This window comes from Passer domesticus, unplaced genomic scaffold (assembly GCF_036417665.1).
Source record: "Passer domesticus isolate bPasDom1 unplaced genomic scaffold, bPasDom1.hap1 HAP1_SCAFFOLD_60, whole genome shotgun sequence".
Classification (NCBI taxonomy): Eukaryota; Metazoa; Chordata; class Aves; order Passeriformes; family Passeridae; genus Passer; species Passer domesticus.
This window is the reverse complement of record NW_026990165.1, coordinates 65,942-85,267: the sequence shown is the minus strand read 5'-3', so window position 1 is coordinate 85,267 and position 19,326 is coordinate 65,942. Positions and strand designations below refer to the sequence as shown.

The following is a 19,326-nucleotide window of genomic DNA, read 5'->3' as shown; positions in this document are numbered from 1 at the left end:
GCAAGGGAGCCTGAAGAACAACATCTTGTTCCCAGCTGAGCAGTCTTCCCCCAGAGCGTGCTGCTCAGAGCCCTGTTGCCAAGGATGGGGCATGCACAGCCTCTGTGCACAGCCTGGGCCAGTGCCCCACCACCCCCAGTGGAAAAGAGCAGCTTCCCTAGATGCAGCTTCAATCAACCTGCTGCAGTTGAAAGCCATCCCCCCTTGTCCTGTCAGCACAGGCCCTGCTGAACACTCTGTCCCCTTCTTTCCTGCGGGACCCTTCCAGTCCTGCAGAGCCACAGTGAGGCCTCCCAGTGTCTCCTCTCTCCAGGCTGAGCATCCCCAGTCCCACTTGCCCAGCTGTCAGTCACATCAGGGCCAGTCAAGGCTGCAGGGTAGCAAATAGCATCAGGAACTGAGAGATGCAAGCTTTAGACCCACGTTTGCCTCTAAATGTACAAAATTAATAACAGTGGAGAGGAAGATGGTGGGACACTGGTTCTCTTCTAACTGGTGATTTTTTGTTTCTTCTTTTCTGTCATGCTGACCCAGGTTTTTCTGTTTGAAAGGAAGCTTGGCACAATGTCCATTGTCTTCTCCATTTGTGAAACACCAAGCGGAGAGTGGGCAGGCTGATATGCAGAGCAAAACCTGAAAATATACTAGTGATCCTGAGCCTGGGGGATGCAGCTAAACCCAGCCCAAAGTAATTTCTGCAAAGTCGAGCCTGCTTTACATTTTCTTGAGTTTGGAAAACTTCACCAGTCATTTATAAAAAAGCAAACAAAATCCTCAAACCAAATCAGACAAAAACCCATACAAACAAACAAACCCACGCAAACCAGTCCAACAAATAGATCAAAAACCCCAAATAAAACTACAGGGAATGAGGAGTTAGTATTAGTTGTGAGGATAGCACAGCAGGCAAATGGCTGCTTGCCACAGGATCACCATTAAAAGCCACATAGAACAGCTGCTCCAAAATATACCCAAGAGGAGAAAAAGAAAAAGTGATCCATGGCAACTTTGGGGGCAGCTCCACATTCAGGTGAAGGATGAGCACGCAGTGGTACAGATCCAGCATTGCCCACCCTCCAGGCTGCTCTTTGCTCCTGATGAAAGCCCCTTGCAGGACTGTGGCCCCTCTCAGTGCAGTGTCAGTCACTGCCAGAGCTCTCAGCTGGCATTTCCAGAGCCACTGGCATTTCCAGAGTGACATCCAGTGGGATACCCTTTTCGGTTGGTCTCCTAATGCCGCAGGGGTCCTAAACAGTATATGCCATCCCATTGTTGTTCTGTTGATATTGACTGTGCTTGGTTTTATTTTGTCAGCAGTTCCATTCATTATGAATTGGAATATGATGAAGAAACTAAGGAAGTTAGCACCTATAATTAGTGCACATAGCTTAACTGATGAGGCAGCTCATTTAATGCTTGCTAAGAAAGAACTAGAAAGATTTAATGAACAAAATTGGTAAAAAAAGAAATGGGGGATTTGTAATAAGTAGTAATACGTTTGTTCATTAATTAAATCAATAGCTAAATAACTATACAATATAAAACAATAGTTAAATAGCCAAAAAACTTCTCGTGCAGATACATATGGTTGCTGGTTTACTATAGTGCTTTGGGAATTCCATTGTAAAGTTATGCCTTGTGAAAAGAAAGTAATGAGAAGCAGCTGTAATAGCAATCCTTAAACTCGCTAGAATTTCTGAGCTTGCAGAAAGTGTATAGTACTAGTAAGAATTGCTTAGCTTGCAGAAAGTGTATAGTGTTCTGTATAGATATGCCTTATAAGGCATAAGTTCACTCAGCATTCACAAAGAGGAAGACTAAGGGGGACTAAGCCTTCATCCCACGACCACCAGAAGGCAGAAAAAGACCCCCGAGCAACTGAACGAGCAAGAGCAGAAGACAGATCACGTCATCCCTAAACCCGGAGAAGAAGGCAATAAAAGGTGGACTCAGGGGATAGGATTTTGTGAGCCAAAGTGGAGCGGAGACTCCGGGCCGCCCAGAGCTGTCCTTGCTTATTCTTGCTTGCAAAATAATAAAGATAATTATTTGATCCTTAAATTCAGTGGACTTGTTTATCATACTGCCCAGACCCAAAACTGCCCCAAATGTGCCCCAGAAATGTCTCCAGGGACCCCAAAGTGGCCCCTTTTACCCTGTCCATGAAAATAATAAAAAAATATGTCAAAAGATCTAAAAATAGCACTAATTAGCATTAAGAAGGAGAAATAAATGGCCAGTAGTGGTCAATGATTTAATGAAAGGAATTGTTTTATTTAAAACCAATGACAAATAATTTTTTGACTGCTAAAAATGTATTCAATTTTTCACATAAATATCAAAGGTAATAGAAATATACAGTAATACTAATATAAATTAAAAAAACTATAATTATAATTTTATAAATTAATCAATCTTATTTATTTTTAAAATGCATACTTTTTTATGTTTTGGGATGTCAGTCCCAGGTGGGCCATGTCAGACATGGTGAGGCTGGGGTGAGGAGCAGGTTGTCCAAAATGGGTCAGCCTGCAAGGGGCTTGTTCCTCTCCATGCCCAGATCTCCTAGGGAGACATTCAGCATCAAGATCACCTGGGGAATCGTTCTTTCACCTCTTTTCTGAACTGAAAAATAAAAAACCACACACGTGATTAAAACCAAACATCATGCCGTCGGTGCACTTTGAAATCTCCCTCCTTAACAGAACTCCAGACTGACTCCAAGCAGCTTCACAAGCCCTGGAGACTTGGAGGAAAATTGAAGGAAGAGAAAGAGCCCCCCAGGGCTTTCTGTATTTTAATCAGCCCCACGGTGGATTTGGGGCTGGGTCCAGGAGCCTCAGGTACTGAGAGAAGGATGAAGAAGCTGCTCAAGGAGTCAGCAGCAAAACTCCAAGTGCCGTGGAGCATGGCTGGGCCCCACTGAGGGCAGGGAGTGCCAAAGGCTCCCAGGGACTGGTGAGAGCAGATCCTTGAGGCCAGGAGTGCAGGGAGCCCAGGGCTCTGGGCAGGGAACTGCAATGCTGAGCAAGGCCTGGGCTGGCTGGGGGAAGCAGAAAGGCCAAGCCCTGAGCCCAGCCTGGGCCAGCAGGGCCTGTCCCTCACGGGTGGCTCGGGGCTCTCTGTGGGGCAGGGGGATGTCAGGGGCAGCAAGGACAAATGCCATAAACCTGCAGCCCCTGCCAGCCTGGCCAGGGAGGCCGAGGGAGAGCCAAAGTGCAGCCCCTGCCAGGAAAGTTCCTGCTGTGGGGCCTCCAGAGGCGCTGCCCGAGCCCAGGGCACAAAGGCCTGGGTGCCTGTGGCCCTGCCAGCCCTGCCCAGCCCTTGGCCATCTGTCCTGCAGGCTGTGCCCCCTGTGCGTGCTGCTCCTGTGCCCTGGCCGGCTGCACTCGCCCATCTCGCTGTGCCCCAGCATTTCTCAGCCAGCGTTTCTGTGCCCTCCCTGGGCTCCCTGCACCCAGCGCTGCCGGCTCCTGGTACACAGAGCCGGCCATGGCCCAGCCTCACGCTGCCACACCTCGAGCACCACATTTCCACCCTGGCAGGGACTTTGCTTTCTCCTCAGCTCCAGGCTCAACCTTCCAAGCTGTGCTTTGGGGAGGTGTAAGAGCCTAAATGAGAGATGCGGGACTCCAGGCGGCTCTTCCAAAACGCAGTTTATTGCATGCAAGGTGTTCCAGGGTCGTGGGCGACAGAGCCTGAGCCTACAGCTGTCAGCTGCAGCTGCAGGCAGGCCTGGAGCCCCTTAGTTTAGGTTACAAATGCATTATATACTTTTCTCTCCTGAGCATCTTAATACAGTAGAACCAATCTATACCTTAACTTTTATCTATAGCCTATCATAACTAATACAATTACCATATTCATGTTAGTATTCTCCAATCACTAAATGTTAGTACATTATAGTTTAAGCTAGAAGGTGTTTTTCAGTTTTCTTGCAGTGGAAAATTCTGAGACCTTTTTTCTACTTGCAACATTTGCTGACTTGTTTGCCTGTGCTATCTTTCTGCTTGGTAAAAACATCTTGTTTGAGATGGGTTTATCCTTTGTTCTGAGTCATAAAAACCCCCTTCTAACTAACATACCCTTTGCCTCCTTGGTTATCCAGTAAGACTGGCTCAGCAATTCTTTTCTTCTATATCAAAACTTGCTTCTATCTCTATTCCTTCCTCAGCTTCTACATTCAAAAATCTTTCTGCTAAGCATACATATCTGTGAGACTTTCTTGTCAAACTTTCATCCTTCCCAACAGGGAGGTTTCCTGCAATTCCCACTCCCAAGGAAAGCTCTGTCTCCTGCTGCTCACAAACAGAGAAGGGCTGGTGGGAGAAGTGCTGGTCAGAGGCTGTTTGGGGCACAGTGACCATGAAATTATTGAGTTGTTTCAATATTCCATGAAAGAAGGAGGGGCATCAAAATTTTTTCTGCCCTGGACTTATAAGAGCAGAGTTTGGCCTACTGAGGATGCAGATTTGGGGTATTGATTTTTTAAAGAGAAACAGCCCGTAAAAACAATGAGTTCCAGGAAGGATTTTGTTTTGAAGGAAACACTTCAAAAAAGAAATCTTGAAGGAGCAAGAGTAGTCTGTCCCTTTGTGCAGAAAGATGACCCAGAGGGGGAAATGACTGGCCTGGCTGGGCATGGAGCTTTTCAAGGAATTTAGGGGTTAAAAAGAGGGTGCATCACCTTTGGACATAGAGGCAGGTAAATCAAGAAAGGTTTAAGGATGTTGATAGGTTGAGCAGATAGAAAATGAGAGAGGTGAAAGCTCAGTTAGGACTTAATATGGATACTTCTGTGAAGGACAATGATTATGTTTTTATAAGCATATTAATGGCAAAAGGAGGGGTAAGGACAACCTGCATTTCTTATTGTGAAGGATATGGTTACCGAAGATGAAGAATGGGCTGAGCTACTTCACCCCTTCTTTGCCTCAGTTTTCAACAATAAGACAGGCCATCCTCAGGACAAGTGTTCTCCTGAGCTGGTAGATGGGCACAGGGAGCAGAACAGCCCCCTGGAATCCAGGAGGAAGCAGATGGGGACCTGCTCAGCCACTCAGGTGCTCACAGGTGTCTCTGGGAGCAGATGGGATCTGGTGGATGAGCTCCCCAAACTGCTCTCCATCATTTACTATCAGACTTGGCTCAGCAGGGAGATGCCAGAGGAGTGGAGGTGCCAATGTGAGCCCATCCCCAAGAAGGGCTGGAAGGAGGATCTGGGGAACTCCAGGCCTTGTCAGCCTGACCTTGGTGCCTGGCAAGGTTATGGAACAGATCACCATGGGAGCCATCACAGGGCACCCACAGGATGGCTGAGGGATCAGAGCCAGCCAGCGTGGATTCCAGTATCTGCACTGATGATCTGCATGAGGGGACTGAGTCCAGCATCAGTACATTTGCAGATGACACCATCTGGGTGTGAGTGTGGATCTGCTGGAGGGCAGGAGTGCTCTGCAAAGGGACCTGGACAGGCTGGATCCAGGGACCAAATCCAACAAGGTGAGGTTGAGCAAGTCCCAGTGCTGGGTCCTGCACTTTGGCCACAACAACCCCTGCAGCACTACAGGCTGGGGACAGAGTGGCTGGACAGCAGCCAGGCAGAAAGGGACCTGCAGGGACTGAGGGACAGCAGGCTGGACATGAGCCAGCAGTGTGCCCAGGTGGGCAAGAAGGCCAATGGCTCCTGGCCTGGATCAGGAATGGTGTGGCCAGCAGGAGCAGGGCAGTGATTCTTCTCCTGTGCTCAGCACTGGTGAGGCCACACCTCGAGTGCTGTGTCCAGTTCTGGGCCCCCCAATTTAGGAAGGACATGGAGAGGCTGGAGCGTGTCCAGAGAAGGGCAACAAGGCTGGGGAGGGGTCTGGAACACAAGTCCTGTGAGGAGTGGCTGAGGGAGCTGGGGTGGTTTATCCTGGAGAAAAGGAGGCTCAGGGAGACAAAGCAGTGTCAGGGCACAGGTTGGACTTGATGATCTCCAAGGACTTTTCCAACCTTGCTGATTCTGTGATTCTCTGAAACCACCCTTGGGGCAGTTCCACAATGAGCCCTGGGCCTCCTCTTCAGAAGCTCCAGCAGCCCAGGTGCCTCAGCTTCTCCTGCCAGCCCCAAAGCCCATCCTGTCAGTCCTGCAGAGCCTCTGCAGCTCCTCCTCATTGCCCAGAACAGGGAGCCCCGCAGGCAGACACAGCAGCCCAGATGTGCCCCCCTGGCCTGGGGTGCCTCTGGCAAGGGAGCAGCACCAGGCACTGCAGGAGCCTGCAGACAATTCCTGCAGCACTTGGAGGATGATCCTGCTCCCCAAGGGACGTTCCCATGGTGCCAAGTCAGGAACTGCAATGGGGAGTGGGGCCAGAGAGGAAAGGGCAAACAGGGATGGGCTGTTTGCAGGGCAGGGAACAGGGCTGGGCAATAGGAAGAAATCTGGATCAGGGATGGGTAAAGAAAGCAAAGGTGGAGCAAAGGAAATGCTCAGGGCAGTTTGGGGCTGGCTGCCAGGCAGCCTTGGCTCTGAGCAACAGGGTCTGCAGTGGGACAGGAAACTCCCAGCTGATGGGAACAAACTTTCTGGCTGACTGCAGGGGCCAGGACAAAGCTGAGTGGTTTCCCTGGAGTCCCCCAGCCCTTGCTGGCCCCAGGGGCTGATGGCATTTGTGCTGCCTCAGGTTCATGTCCCCACAGCAGCAGCATGGGTGTGCTCCCGCCTGCTCTGTGCAATGCAAACAGGGGCTCCTGAGCCAGTGCTGCCGTGTCTGTGCCTGCAAGGATGCAGCACCTCTGTGAGCTGGGGGAGAGGCCAGGGCTGCAGAGGGGGGATGTTGTTGGCAGCTCCATGAGGACGCTCTGGGACGCTGCCCTGGGCTGTGCAGTGCACTGGGGATGGATCAGCCCCTGCTCTGCTGCTCCTTCCCGTCTCCCCCAGGGCCCTTGCAGAGCCCCAGCCATGCTGTTTGCCCCCAGCCTGCCCACGGCCAGCCTGGGGCTGCTCACCCTGGGGCTTTTCTGTGCTGAGCATTGGCCTGGCCGTGTTCTTGAGAGAGCCTGGGCAAGGAGCCTGGAGCCCCCAGGGCCTGGCCTGAGGCGTCAGCGCTGCCCCAGCAGTGCCCATGGCCTGTCCCTGCTGCAGCCCCGGCACTGCCACCCCCAGGACTGTGCCCGGCCCCGAGAGCACTCAGGCCCTGCAGCAACACCAGGGCCACCAGGGCAGCGGGGCAGGGCCACGGCAGCAGCACTGGCAACACCAAGTACTGCTGCTGCTGGGCACAGCTGCTGTGCCAGCACTGATCTGCCCCCAGCTCTGCACACAGACATTGCTGCTGCAGCTCCAGAGAAGGCAACAAAAGGGGGATCTCTGCAGAAAACTCTGCTGGGAGATCTTTTAGTTCCTTTAAAGCCACTGAGAGCACACCTCCTCATTGTCACAGTCTGCGGCCACAGCAAAGGTGGAGAGAAACAAAGTCAGAAATAGCAGAAACAATGGTCTAGCTTTAGGAAGAATATTAAAAAAAAAAAATGACAGGGAAATCAATGGACCAAACCAACAGAACTATCAAAGATTAATTTTGTTATAAGTGATTTGCAGAAATTGGCCAGCAGTTTAATGTTTCCTAATATGTCCAGTCATCAGTCTCCACACTGCAGCCTTGAGCTCCTGGTTCCTCAGGCTGTAGATGAGGGGATTCAGGGCTGGAGGCACCACCGAATACAGAACTGACACTGCCAGATCCAGGCATGCAGAGGAAATGGAGGAGGGTTTCAGGTAGGCAAGTACTGCAGTGCTGAGAAATGCATTTCTCCTGCTTTTTTCCTTTTCAGATTCTTTCTGTCATCTCTTTAGAGGTCCAGTTTGTTCTGGTGCTTTTCATGAACTGATTGTACTCTTGATTTAGATGGAGACTGTAGAATTGATTTCAGATGTAGCAGAATCTGAACTGAACACAGAAACAAACTCCTTCTGTCAGCCCATTTTCATCTTCTAGATCACTTTCAAGATGTCCTTGGGGGTGTTGGAATGATTATCACACAGCTCTCCACTTCTGGCTGCAGGCTCTGGAGATTCTTTCTTTGCATTCAGTCAGGCTTGCATTCCCTAAGAGTTCTTGGTAGCCTGTCATGTTTGCTTAGGGTAGAAGAGTAACAATGAAAACCTTACCAATGGCACAACTGCCCAGCCCACAAGGAAAAGAAAAGAACAAGCTGCAAAATTCTTCAAATATTTGTCCTGCTTTGCTGCAAGAGTTGTGCTGTACCCACAGTGTGGAAAGCTGCAGTTGGTGGCACACCTTGTGACAGAAGCTGCACCTCGTTCTCCAGGAAAGGTTCTTGGAAAAAGCAAACAGGACTGAGGAGAAGATTCTAGAAAAACTGAAAGAGCTTTTAAGATATTAAATGAAAACTGAAACAATTCAAGACGTTTTTCTCAATTTATTTTTATGCTCCCCTTTTCCATCTTGCACTACTTCTCCATCCCATTAATTCCAAATGGATCTCACCACTAAGATCCATGAGTTGGCAAGTTTTAGACATTTTAAGATACCATGACCTACACAGAGTTTGGTTTCCCCTGTTTTTCTTGGAAAGCAATGCTGGAGAGATAAGTGCAGTGCTTGGGTCAGGTACAAATTCTGCATTCAGGGATTGTGCTCTGAGAGTGTTTGACCCTGAGCAGGGACAATGCACAGCAGGGACCGAGGGCAATCCTGAGCCACTGTGCAGGAGTCCAGACTCTGGCTCTTGGCTGAACTCGGCAAAGTTCCCGTGTTTGCAGAGGCTCAGGGGCTGCCCTCGGGGAACGTGGGGCTCGGGGCGGGGGCGAGCGGGCAACGGACAAACGGACACGGGGACAAACGGCCCCGGAGCTTCAGTTGCAGCAGCGGCAGCGGCAGTGGCGGCAGCAGCAGCGACAGAAGAAACTTGAGAGTCTCTTCTCCTCTCCCTCTCCCGCTGCCCCGTACCTCTCCCGCTCCCCCTTTCCCGGTCTCCCCTCCTCTCCCCGCCTCCCTCTCCCCGTGCCGGGCCGGGCCATGCCCCCGGCCCGCCCCCGGCCCCGGGCGGGGCTGCCCCGTGCCCGCCCCCGGACGTCCCGCCGCCGCCTGGCCTCAGCCCGGCTCTGGCCGTGCTGGCGGTGGTGCTGCTGGGCGGGAGTCAATGCCTGGGGCTGGGGCGGCATCGCCGGCTTTTGGCTCCGCCTGGCCCGAGCCCGGCCCCGGCCCCGAGCCCGACCCCGAGCCCGGCCCCGGCTCCTCCCGGGGCCCGCGGAGGACACACGCGGTGTTGCCGCTCCCGCCACCTCCGCTGCGGCTTGCCCGGCCCGAGCTCCCCCGGCCCGAGCTCCACCGCTGTCCCGTTGCAGGGAGCGAACGCCGGGGGATGGCCGGGCCGGGGCGGGTGAGGGGCGCTCGGGGGCCGTTGCTGGCCCCGGGCCGAGCGCTGACAGCCGCGTCCCGCCCGCAGGGAAGGCGCAGCAGCGCCTGAAGGAGCGGTACCGCCTGGGCTCGCTGCTGGGCCGGGGCGGATTCGGCAGCGTCTTCGCAGCAACGCGGCTCTCGGACGGCGCCCCGGTGAGCGGCGGGACCGGCGGCGGGCGCAGGAGGAGGGGGTGGAGGAGGAGGAGCAGGGCGGAGGAGGCGGGTGGAGGATGGGGCTGGGCAGGGTGGACAGCGAGATGAGCCCTGTTCTGCACTTGGCTTGCAGGTGGCCATCAAAAGGGTGCCACAGAACCGCGTCCATCACTGGGGTGAGCTGGTGAGTGAGCGAGGTGCTGTGCTGGGCAGGGATGAGCCGAGGCCCGGCAGGGTGGAAGCCTCCAGGACACCTCAAAGGAGAGCGGGCGTGGGGCCAGCGCAGGGCGCAGAGCATCCCGGGCTGGCTGAGAGCTTCCTGACCCCCGGCACGGCATCAGCCCCACTGACGGCATCGTGCTCGTCCCACAGCCCGACGGCACCAGCGCACCCCTGGAGATTGTGCTGCAGGTCAAGGTGTCCAATGGCTTCTCCGGTGTGGTCCAGCTGCTGGAGTGGGTTGAGCTCCCCAACGACATCTTGATGGTGCTGGAGCGCCCAGAGCACTCTCAGGACCTGCACCGTTTCATTCGGGCACGGGGGTTCCTGTCCGAGGAGGTGGCGCGGCAGCTGTTCCGCCAGGTGCTGGAGGCCGTGCGGCACTGCACCAGCTGCAGGGTCCTGCACAGGGATATCAAGCCAGAAAACATCCTCATTGACCTGGCCACCGGGCAAGCCAAACTGATTGATTTCGGCTGTGGCACCTACCTGCAAAAGACAGCCTACATTCATTTTGCAGGTGAGCCTACACAGAGCTGTGCTCCCGGTTCTGGTATCTGATGGCCCAGCATCTCAGGGCCCAAGCTGGGTGTGGCAGCAGGGATTCTCCCTTTTGCTGACCTTCATGGCACGGAGTCTTCAGCCGAGTTGGGTTTGAGCAGGGGTGGGTGGGGAGCCATCTTCCAGCCCTGCTGGCAGCCTTTGCCCACCACTTTGCCCAGGACTGGGGCTGGGGCAGCCAGCCCAACAAAAACACCCGTGGGTGAGGGTAGCAGAGATGGGGGGGCCTGGAACCTGTGCCCCAGCCAGTTTGGTGTGCAGGTGAGAAAGGGCTTGGGCTGGTCCACTCACCTGGTTTGTTCTGGGTTCATAATGTATTTTGGGACAATGCAGGCAGGGAGGATGAAGGCATGGTTTTCCCTCAGCACTAAGTGTGTTTCTGTCATGGTTGGTCTTGCCAGGGCTTCCGTTGTCCCCTTCCCACACCAGTGGCTTCTTTTCCAACCCAAAGTTTGTACACCAGTCCCAGGTGCTGGTGAGAGGGCAGTGGTCACCCCGTGTGCCACTGCTGCAGCCCCGGCACGCCCAGGGATGCTGGGGCCAGCAGCATCCCCCTGATGAACTCCATCTGTATTCCACAGGAACACCATCATACAGCCCCCCAGAATGGACCCATTTTGGCTGGTACTATGGCGAGCCAGCTACCATCTGGTCCCTGGGCATCGTGCTGCACCAGATGGTCTGCGGGGAGCACCCTTTCAGGAGGGGCCAGAACATCAGCTGGGACCATCAGCTCTCGCTGCCACAACGGCTCTCTCCAGGTGGATCCTCATCTCTGGGCACGGGGGGAATGCCAGTGCTGGGAGACAGCAGCAGGCTCGGGAGCATCCCGCTCTGGCAGCTGCTGAGGAGGTGGCACATGTCCTGCTCTCCTGCTCTCCTCCAAAACAGGGAACTGATGGGAAAGTTTAGGCTCAGCTCTGAGCACATCCAGCATGGAGTGGGCATGGGAATAGTGGGGCAAAGCCAACAGAAGCCTTTTCCAACTGACTGGCCGTTTCTGGTTTCTCTGCCCAGAGTGCCAAGATCTCATCAGGTGGTGTTTATCCATGCCGGACGTGGAAAGGCCCTCATTAGAAGAGGTGTTCTGTCATCCTTGGATGCAGGATATTCATCTGCCCTAGAAGAAGGGAGAGAGCCACAGGCACACTGTGCTGCAGGGCCCTGGTAAGTTACAGCTGCACACATGCCTTGGTAATGAGAAGCAAAGAAACCCAGACTTTTTTGTCCTGCCTGTGTCACTGCCCAGGGCTCATCAGATGGGAGCACACAGCCCTTGTGCTGGAGCTGAGCTGCTCTGCCCAGCCCTGGTGGCCAACATCCCAGCTGATTTGGCTTGTCCTGGTTCCCTGACAGCTGGGGCCCTGGGCAGAGCCCTGACAGCCTGGTCTGAGCCCAGGGAAGGAGAAGGAGCCCCCAGAGAAGCTGTACCAGGTGGGGCTGCTGCTGCAGGAGACAGCGAGGATGACATCAAGGATGACAACCTCTCCCTGGACCTGGCCACTGGTAAGCTGAAGATGATGGCCTTCAATTCTGGCACCTTCTTCAAAGTCTGGCTCCACAGCGAATTTACAGATGAGTCCACACGCAGGGGGATGCTCCCAGAATTGGGCATTGCACAGCCTGGCTAAGAACCAAAGGTTCCCCTCTTTGCTGTGGCAGATGCAGCTGATCCTTCAGTCGGCTGCCCAGCTGCTTTTGGCAGGGCTGGGGCCATGGTCTGGGATGGGTACGAAATGGGAGTGGGCTCCTGGCCCTGCCAACAGCCCCCAGCACCCACCGTGCCCTGGGCTGGAGCTGGGGCAGCCAGCCCGATACAAACAAACCCCCATGGTGGGAGCAGAGGTGGGACTCCAGAACTTTTGCAGGGCTGCTTTGCTGTGCAGGCAAGGAAGGGCTTGGGCTGCTCCACTGCCCTTGTTTGCTTTGAGATCATGGTTATTTTGGGGGGCAGTGCAGGGGGAAAGGAGAAAGCGTGGGCTTCCCTCACCCATGGGTGTGTTTTTCCCGTGGGTGGACATGCAGGGGTTGGTGCTTCCTCAAGACCCTGACAGAGATAAGATTTTTACATCTGTTGTTTTTTCCCCTTTTTGTCTATTATCTATTTTCAATAATTTATTGTTTGTTTTTCTAGAGGAAGCGTTCCAGGTGGGGTCCAGTCTGGATTGGGAAGTGCTTGGGACCAGCTGTGACGTGGATGGGCCGTGCCCTTGGAGCAGGCTGAGGACATCGTTTGGGACCAGCTTTTCTTCCAGCCGTGGATGGCGTGAGGTGGGTGCCTGTCTGCTTGGCAGGGTGGGATCAGAGCTTTTGGGAGATGGCAGCGAGCACAGGAGCATCCTGCTCTGGGCAGCTGCTGAGCAGGTGGATGTGCCATGGCTGGATGCAGGCTGGGCACATGTCCTGCCCTCCTGCCCAGCTGCCAAAAGCAGCACTGATGGGCAGCTCTGGGCACAGCTCTGAACCCGGCCAGCAGGGCCTGGGCACCACAGGCAGCTGGGACAAGGGGACAGGAGCCCTCAGCTGAGGGGTGGTTTCTGCTTTCTCTCCTTGCAGCCAGGCTCTGCGGATGCTGAAGCTGCTCTGGGCTCTGGCAGGGCTCTGCTGGAGCTCAGCACCAGGCTGGAATCAGCCAAAGAAGAAATGGTGTCACCTGCAGCACAGACTTGCTTGAGCATTTTGGCAACACAGCTCAAGTTTGCAGAGTGTACACCTCCAAGGGAAAACATGACACCTCCCAAAAATTAAACTTGTTCAATACCTTCTGAAATCAAATCAATCTGGGATGACTACAAATGACATTTCTCAGCTTTCTCAAGATGTAGCTCAGCCCTTCTCTGAACAGTTCTCTCCCCCACCTGCCTTTTACTTTTCAACTGCTCCCTATTTTCCCCCAATAAGTTACCAACCTGTTGCAGTCTCCATCACTCTTGTTGCCTTCCTTGATGCCCCTGACCACAAGGAAGGCCAAGCCCCCAGGTTTAGGGACTCATGCTGTCAGTGGCTGAGGAGCAGCAATGTCTCAGAGGTCCAGTGGGATTTTAGTGTCATTCAGAGCCACTCTCCAGCCCTCAGCTCTCCTCACTGCTGAGTTCCCACTCCCTTTTCTTCATCCTTGCAGCAGGATGAGCTCTGTGAATCCCCTTGAGCCTCCCCACTCTTCCCAGCCCACGCAGCCACCTCAGTGAGGCTGAAGCTGAAGCTTCTCTGTCTCCTCTGGCACTCCAGTCCAGTTCCCTGTGTGGGGAGCCCCAGTCCCAGAGCACAGCACACAGCAGTGCAGTCCGGGCTGGAGCAGCTGCCCTGCAGCCCTGGCTTGGCTGTTTGTGGCAGCTGAATGCTCCCTGTTTCCAGCTGTCCCTGCAGGATGGCCCCAGGGCAGAGCCCAGCCGGGCTCCCACTGCACCCCTGGAGCTTGGGGCAGACAGTGCTCCCAGAGCTGAGGTTCATGGGGAGCACCCGGAGCTGTGCCTCGCACTCAGTGTTGGCAAGTGTTGTGTTCTCATCTCCTGCAGCCTGAGGGGAAAACAACCTGTGCTGCCAGGCCAGCACTGCCCCTCTGGGCAGGGACAAGGCTGAAGGGCTTTCCCATTCCAGAGGAGCTGGTACTGAGCCCTGGCAGGGCTGGAGCTGGGTCTGGCCTGCTGTCCGGGACTCGCTGCCCACCAACCACCCCCACCCACCACGCTCCATCCTCCAGAGACAGAAGGGTCTGTGTGTGCCAGGGGCTCTTGGATGTCTCTGTATCCAGGGACAGAAGGGTCTGTGTGTGCCAGGGGCTCTTGGATGTCTCTGTATCCATGGACAGAAGGGTGTGTGTGTTCCAGGGGCTCTTGGATGTCTCTGTATCCATGGACAGAAGGGTCTGTGTGTGCCAGGGGCTCTTGGATGTCTCTGTATCCAGGGACAGAAGGGTCTGTGTGTGCCAGGGGCTCTTGGATGTCTCTGTATCCAGGGACAGAAGGGTCTGTGTGTGCCAGGGGCTCTTGGATGTCTGTGCATCCATGGACAGAAGGGTCTGTGTGTGCCAGGGGCTCTTGGATGTCTCTGTACCCAGGGACAGAAGGGTCTGTGTGTGCCAGGGGCTCTTGGATGTCTGTGCATCCATGAACAGAAGGGTCTGTGTGTGCCAGGGGCTCTTGGATGTCTCTGTATCCAGGGACAGAAGGGTCTGTGTGTGCCAGGGGCTCTTGGATGTCTGTGCATCCATGGACAGAAGGGTCTGTGTGTGCCAGGGGCTCTTGGGTGTCTCTGTATCCAGGGGCAGAAGGCTCTGTGTGTGCCTGGGTTTCCATAATGTCTCTGTACCCATGGGTATGGGAGAACATGGACAGTGAAAGTGTCAGTCACGTTGCTTGCACACTCCTTCCTTTGTGTACAAGACACATCCATGCACACCCCCACATATTGGTATATTAATAGGAGAGGGATGGATAGAGACTTTGCACAGAGCTCCAACTTTGGCATAACTCACCCTTTAGCCAGAGACCAGGGGATTTTTTTCCCAGCTCTGTGTGAGAAGATGTCCAAGAGCTGAAGGAGCAGCATTCAGAAGCAGTTTCAGGATTTCTAGGTAGGAAGTGGAGCTCACAACCATCCATATAACTTGCCATATTCATTGGGATGGGCTGCTGCTTCTTTAGGAATATGGCCCAATGCAGACAGGAGACTTGGAAAAATCCCAGCTCTCTGTGGGTTTGTGCAAAAGTGGGAGCAGCACAAACAGTTTGTGCCTGCCTGGGGGACACAAGGTCCAAGGAGGTTTGGTGGCAGAGGGTGACCTGGGCTGGTGGCAGGCAAAGTTCCATTCTATGACATTCTCAGAGTGGCACAGGACAAAGGTCCAAGTACCCCCAACCCCACTGATGAAGTCGGTAGAGTGCTGCACATCCTCTAGGAAAAGCTGCTGTCAGACAATCCACTGGGATTTATAACTTTCATTTGCAACACTTTAAATCCAAATTTCCAACTGCAATATTTTTACACTCCAGACACAGTAATGCATAAATGCATAATAGATCTTTCAATTTCCTATTGATTCAATCACAATTTAGAATAACACAGTATTGCAAACAAAACCCTGAATGTTTTAAAAAAGGGATGCCAAGGTCAGTAAGATGAATCCATGCCATCAGAACATTTACAGAGTAACTGATTTCTCTTCTTAAAAAGATCAGTTGCCTCTTAATCCAAAGTTACCAAGGATTTTCACTACACATTTGTTTTTTGGTTTTATCTTTCATATTTTTTCTTTTCTTTTTTGTCCAGTGTTTTTAACAGAGAACTCGTCCTACAAAAGGAATGTACAGCAAAATGAGATACATTTCTGATAAACAATGAAAACGTAGGCTCCTCCTCTGTTTACTTTTCTCTGGACACCCTGAAGAAAAAAATCTAGCAGATATGAGCAGAGGTGTGAAGTGTTTCATTTGGACTGAGCTGGAGTTTAGCACTGCTGACATCCTGATCCAGTCAAGAGCTGCAGAATTCTTTTGCACATCTTGAACCCTGTGTTTGCTGGCACAGCACCCGCAGTGCCGATGCAGCAATGCACATGAATAACTCTGTTATTCCCTCTCAGAATTCGGGCTCTGCCCCAGCACGAGGTGCTGCAGCCCTTTGCTCCTGGTTCCCATGTGGAGCAGCTCCCTTCCTGCTGGCTGAGCTGCTCAGGCAGAGCCCGGCAGCTCCTGGCCCTGCAGGGCTGAGGCTTTTCCCCATTGCTGGGCACAGACTGATGGAGCAGCACTGCTGAACACAGGGGCACACAGAGGGACCAGCAGCAGCTGCCTTTGGCCACCTGAGGCTCCAAGGCCCAAACTCTGAGCAGCCAGGGCTGGAAGAGGCTCACAGGCTCCCTGTTGGCTGTGCTGCCCCACTTGTGCCTGGCCCAGCTTTGCCTGGGGCAGAGGGAGAACAAGGGGCAGCTCCCTCCAGCCCAGCCCAGGGACCCCTCCAGCCCCAGGGCTTGGGGCACTGTCAGCACCTGCTGCTCCAGCCACCACTCCTGCTGGCCCTGACAGCAACACCCAAACTGGGGCTGATCCCGAGAGAGCAGCAGCAGGGCCTGGATCTGATCCCTGACTCTGGGCCAGGGCTGGACAAATGGCTCCACAGCAGCAGCACATGGAGCTGACTTTCAATGTCGCCTTGACTTTTTAAGATTTTCTAAGTGTTCTGATGTTTGCATTCTTGTACCAAACTTTCTCACACACTTTCTGTAAACAACTTATTGTTTTGCATTCTTTTATGGAGGAGGAGAAACTTGATGGACTGTTTGTTTGTCCTCGGAGAGGTGGCACTTTCACCCTCCAATCCACTGTCATATTTGGAAATCTATAAATGTTGGAGTAAATAAATTAACCTGCCCTTTTTCCTGCCTTGAGACCAACAGCGTCTCTGCGTCGTGTTGTCTTGTGTCCTATAGTGACATTTCAGCACAGCCCCTGCCACTCTTCCCTCCTGTGTGCAGCGGTGTCACAGCAGCCTGAGGCACCTGGGAGCCCCCAGTGCCAGCAGGGACTTGAGATGACAGCCCTGGGCTCCTGGAGATTGTGCAAGGAACAGAGCTGGGGACTCCCTGTCCATGGGGAGCTTCCAGATGGAAGAGGCTGCTGTGCCCAGGCAGCTCCAAGGCCACAGCAAGGAGGGTCTCGACCACTGGATCTGTGCCAGTCCCACAGTCCTGGGCAGCAGCCACCGAGCCCTGGGGGAACAGAGGGCATTGCACTCTTGGAGAAAGCTCTTGGCTGGTTCACAGCACTGAAAGCCATGAAGGACAGAGAGGAGGCCTCACCAAACAATGCTCCTGTTTCCACACCCTCCCCTCTCTGTGTCCCAGAAGGAATTGGATGGACTGTGTTCTTCTCTCCAAGTCGTCTCGTTCAGCATGAGCAGCTTAGCACCAGGAGCTGAAGGAGCTGAAGCCTCAGGCCACAAGAGCTGAGCAAGAGGAGACTTTCTGAGCAAATGAGTGCTGCTAACCTGGACCTAACTGAATTCAGCAGATAGAATCCTGGAATCACAGAATCCTTTCTGTTGGAAAAGACCTCTGAGCTCATCCAGTTCAGCTGGTCACCCAGCAGTGCCAAGCCCAGCACTAAACCACATCCCTGAAGTGCCAAGGCCTGAACAGCAGGCCCTGAGCCAAAGGTGGCCTCTGGATGAACCTTTCAACCAAAGGTTATCTTTGTATCTGCTCACTGATGAAATATGCATGGTCATTAGCACTGTGATAGATGTAGCCACTCCTTAGTGACACATGTATTGATCTTTTTGTATTTGCAAGCCAGACAGGGCCATGAAATCTGACATCTGGCCTTGTTTGGGGCTGAAGGATCAAAGTCACCTCCCTTGGTTCCTCCTTGAGCCCTGGCCAGGCTTTGGGAGGAACCCAAGAGCAGGATGAAACCAGATGTTCCCACACCAGAAGTGCTGTCAGTTTGTTCATTCAGCACTGTCAGAGCTGGGCCCTCTCACAGGCTTGGAGCCTCACCTGTGGCTGGAGGCACCTGCAGGAATTCCCAGTGTCCAGGAGTGGCTCTGCAGCCCTTGGCTGGGACAGCTTCCCCCGCTGCTGTGTGGATCTGGGGGATGCTGAAGTCTGAGGGTAACAGGTGCTGGATCTTTCTTAATCACTGCTGCAATCTTTGGTGGTGATGGCTGGGTGCATTGCTGAGCTGCTCCTTTTGTGATCCTTTGCTGCTTTGAGCTGCAGTAAATGACACTGATTCCTTCAGTTGCAGTCTGTGTCTTTGGTGCTGACCCTGCCCACTGGTAAAACAAAACTGGCACAGTCGGGCCAGACGACAAGAAAATGTCATTTTTAAATGTAAATATGAGGAATCAGTGCCATCAGAAATTCCCAGATGGGAAGCCCTTCCCTGGAGTTGGCTGGCTCTGGAGTGGGCTGAGGTCAGAGCAGATGTGAGCAGTGGGGCAGCTGGTTAAAAGAAGCCGAACCCCTGGATGTCTTAAAATGCATCCAAAAATTGCATATGGAAAAAGGAAAAAAACTTGTGTTTTTGGAAGACAAGGGTGAATTTTGTTAAAGACACATTGGAAACAGCACTAACCGAAGGTAAAACTGTTGTTGGAACACTCCCACATGGAGTGACAGAAGAAGGTTTCAATCTTGAGCTCAGGTTTGTTTGTGCAAGTGATATAATAATAATAATTATATATAACACAATAATCTTTATTTATATCTGTATAATTAAAAATTGATAATGTGAAATAAGGCTGACAATAATTTGTCAGCTTTGGCTGCTCACTGTAAACACTAAATACCCTAGAGAAAAGGACTGGCCAAGACCCAAATGTCAGTGGTAAACTTTGTGAATTGTGTACAATGAATAAAGGAGGAAGGGATGAAATTGGCATTTTTTTATAGGATTTGTTTATACTGTGATGCGGAATGCTTTGTCTGTTACTGTAAAAAATACAGTGATTAAGACTGCTGGGTTTTTCATATCCCAGACCATCCACAAGCTGCAGCATTGGTTGAATGGGTGAAGGTTTGTTAAAAGAGCAGTTGACAAAATGAGGAGATGGGAACCTGTCCCCATGGAGACCCCATCTCCCAGATGTGCTCCATGCCCTTAACAATGGCCCACTGGGAAAATGGAAACCCCCTGGCTGTGCACGGCTGCCCCCAATTTACATTAACAAGCTAAATTGATTATTAGAAGAAGTAAAAAATGATGCTGTGAAAATATCCAATAGTACATCCTGTGAGCTCCAACAAACACAAATGGGGCTCTGCAGAACCACATGGCCTTGGATTATCTGCTTGCTGGCCAGGGAGGAACCTGGGCTATTGTAGGACAGGAATGTTGCAGGGATGTTTATCAGTGCTGGGTTTGAGGTCCAGCAATCAGGAATCTCCTTGATAGAAAGATCAGGAGAAGAGTGGCAGAAAGAAGAAAATTCTTCCTGGTGGGACTGGCTCCCAAATTGGAGGCTGCTGTGAAATGCATTCATGGCA

The 19,326-nt window shown here is 52.9% G+C and overlaps 1 protein-coding gene and 2 long non-coding RNA genes across 3 annotated transcripts; 2 read left to right on the top strand and 1 right to left on the bottom strand.

Moving 5' to 3' along the window:
- Positions 1-23: 23 nt before the first annotated feature.
- Positions 24-2,061, top strand: LOC135292983 (uncharacterized). Its single transcript, XR_010355127.1, has 2 exons — positions 24-437; positions 535-2,061. It is a non-coding gene; the product is annotated as an uncharacterized LOC135292983 (long non-coding RNA).
- LOC135292982 (uncharacterized) lies at positions 497-3,266 on the bottom strand. Its single transcript, XR_010355126.1, has 2 exons — positions 3,171-3,266; positions 497-2,625 (listed from the first exon to the last, which is right to left on the bottom strand). It is a non-coding gene; the product is annotated as an uncharacterized LOC135292982 (long non-coding RNA).
- Positions 3,267-4,896: 1,630 nt separating this feature from the next.
- LOC135292955 (serine/threonine-protein kinase pim-1-like) lies at positions 4,897-11,680 on the top strand. The gene is made up of 6 exons (XM_064406987.1): positions 4,897-4,988; positions 9,353-9,560; positions 9,694-9,744; positions 9,933-10,299; positions 10,922-11,101; positions 11,358-11,680. The coding sequence occupies exons 1-6, from the start codon at positions 4,897-4,899 to the stop codon at positions 11,462-11,464; spliced, it is 1,005 nt and encodes a 334-aa protein (XP_064263057.1). The 3' UTR covers positions 11,465-11,680.
- The last annotated feature ends 7,646 nt before the right edge of the window (positions 11,681-19,326 follow it).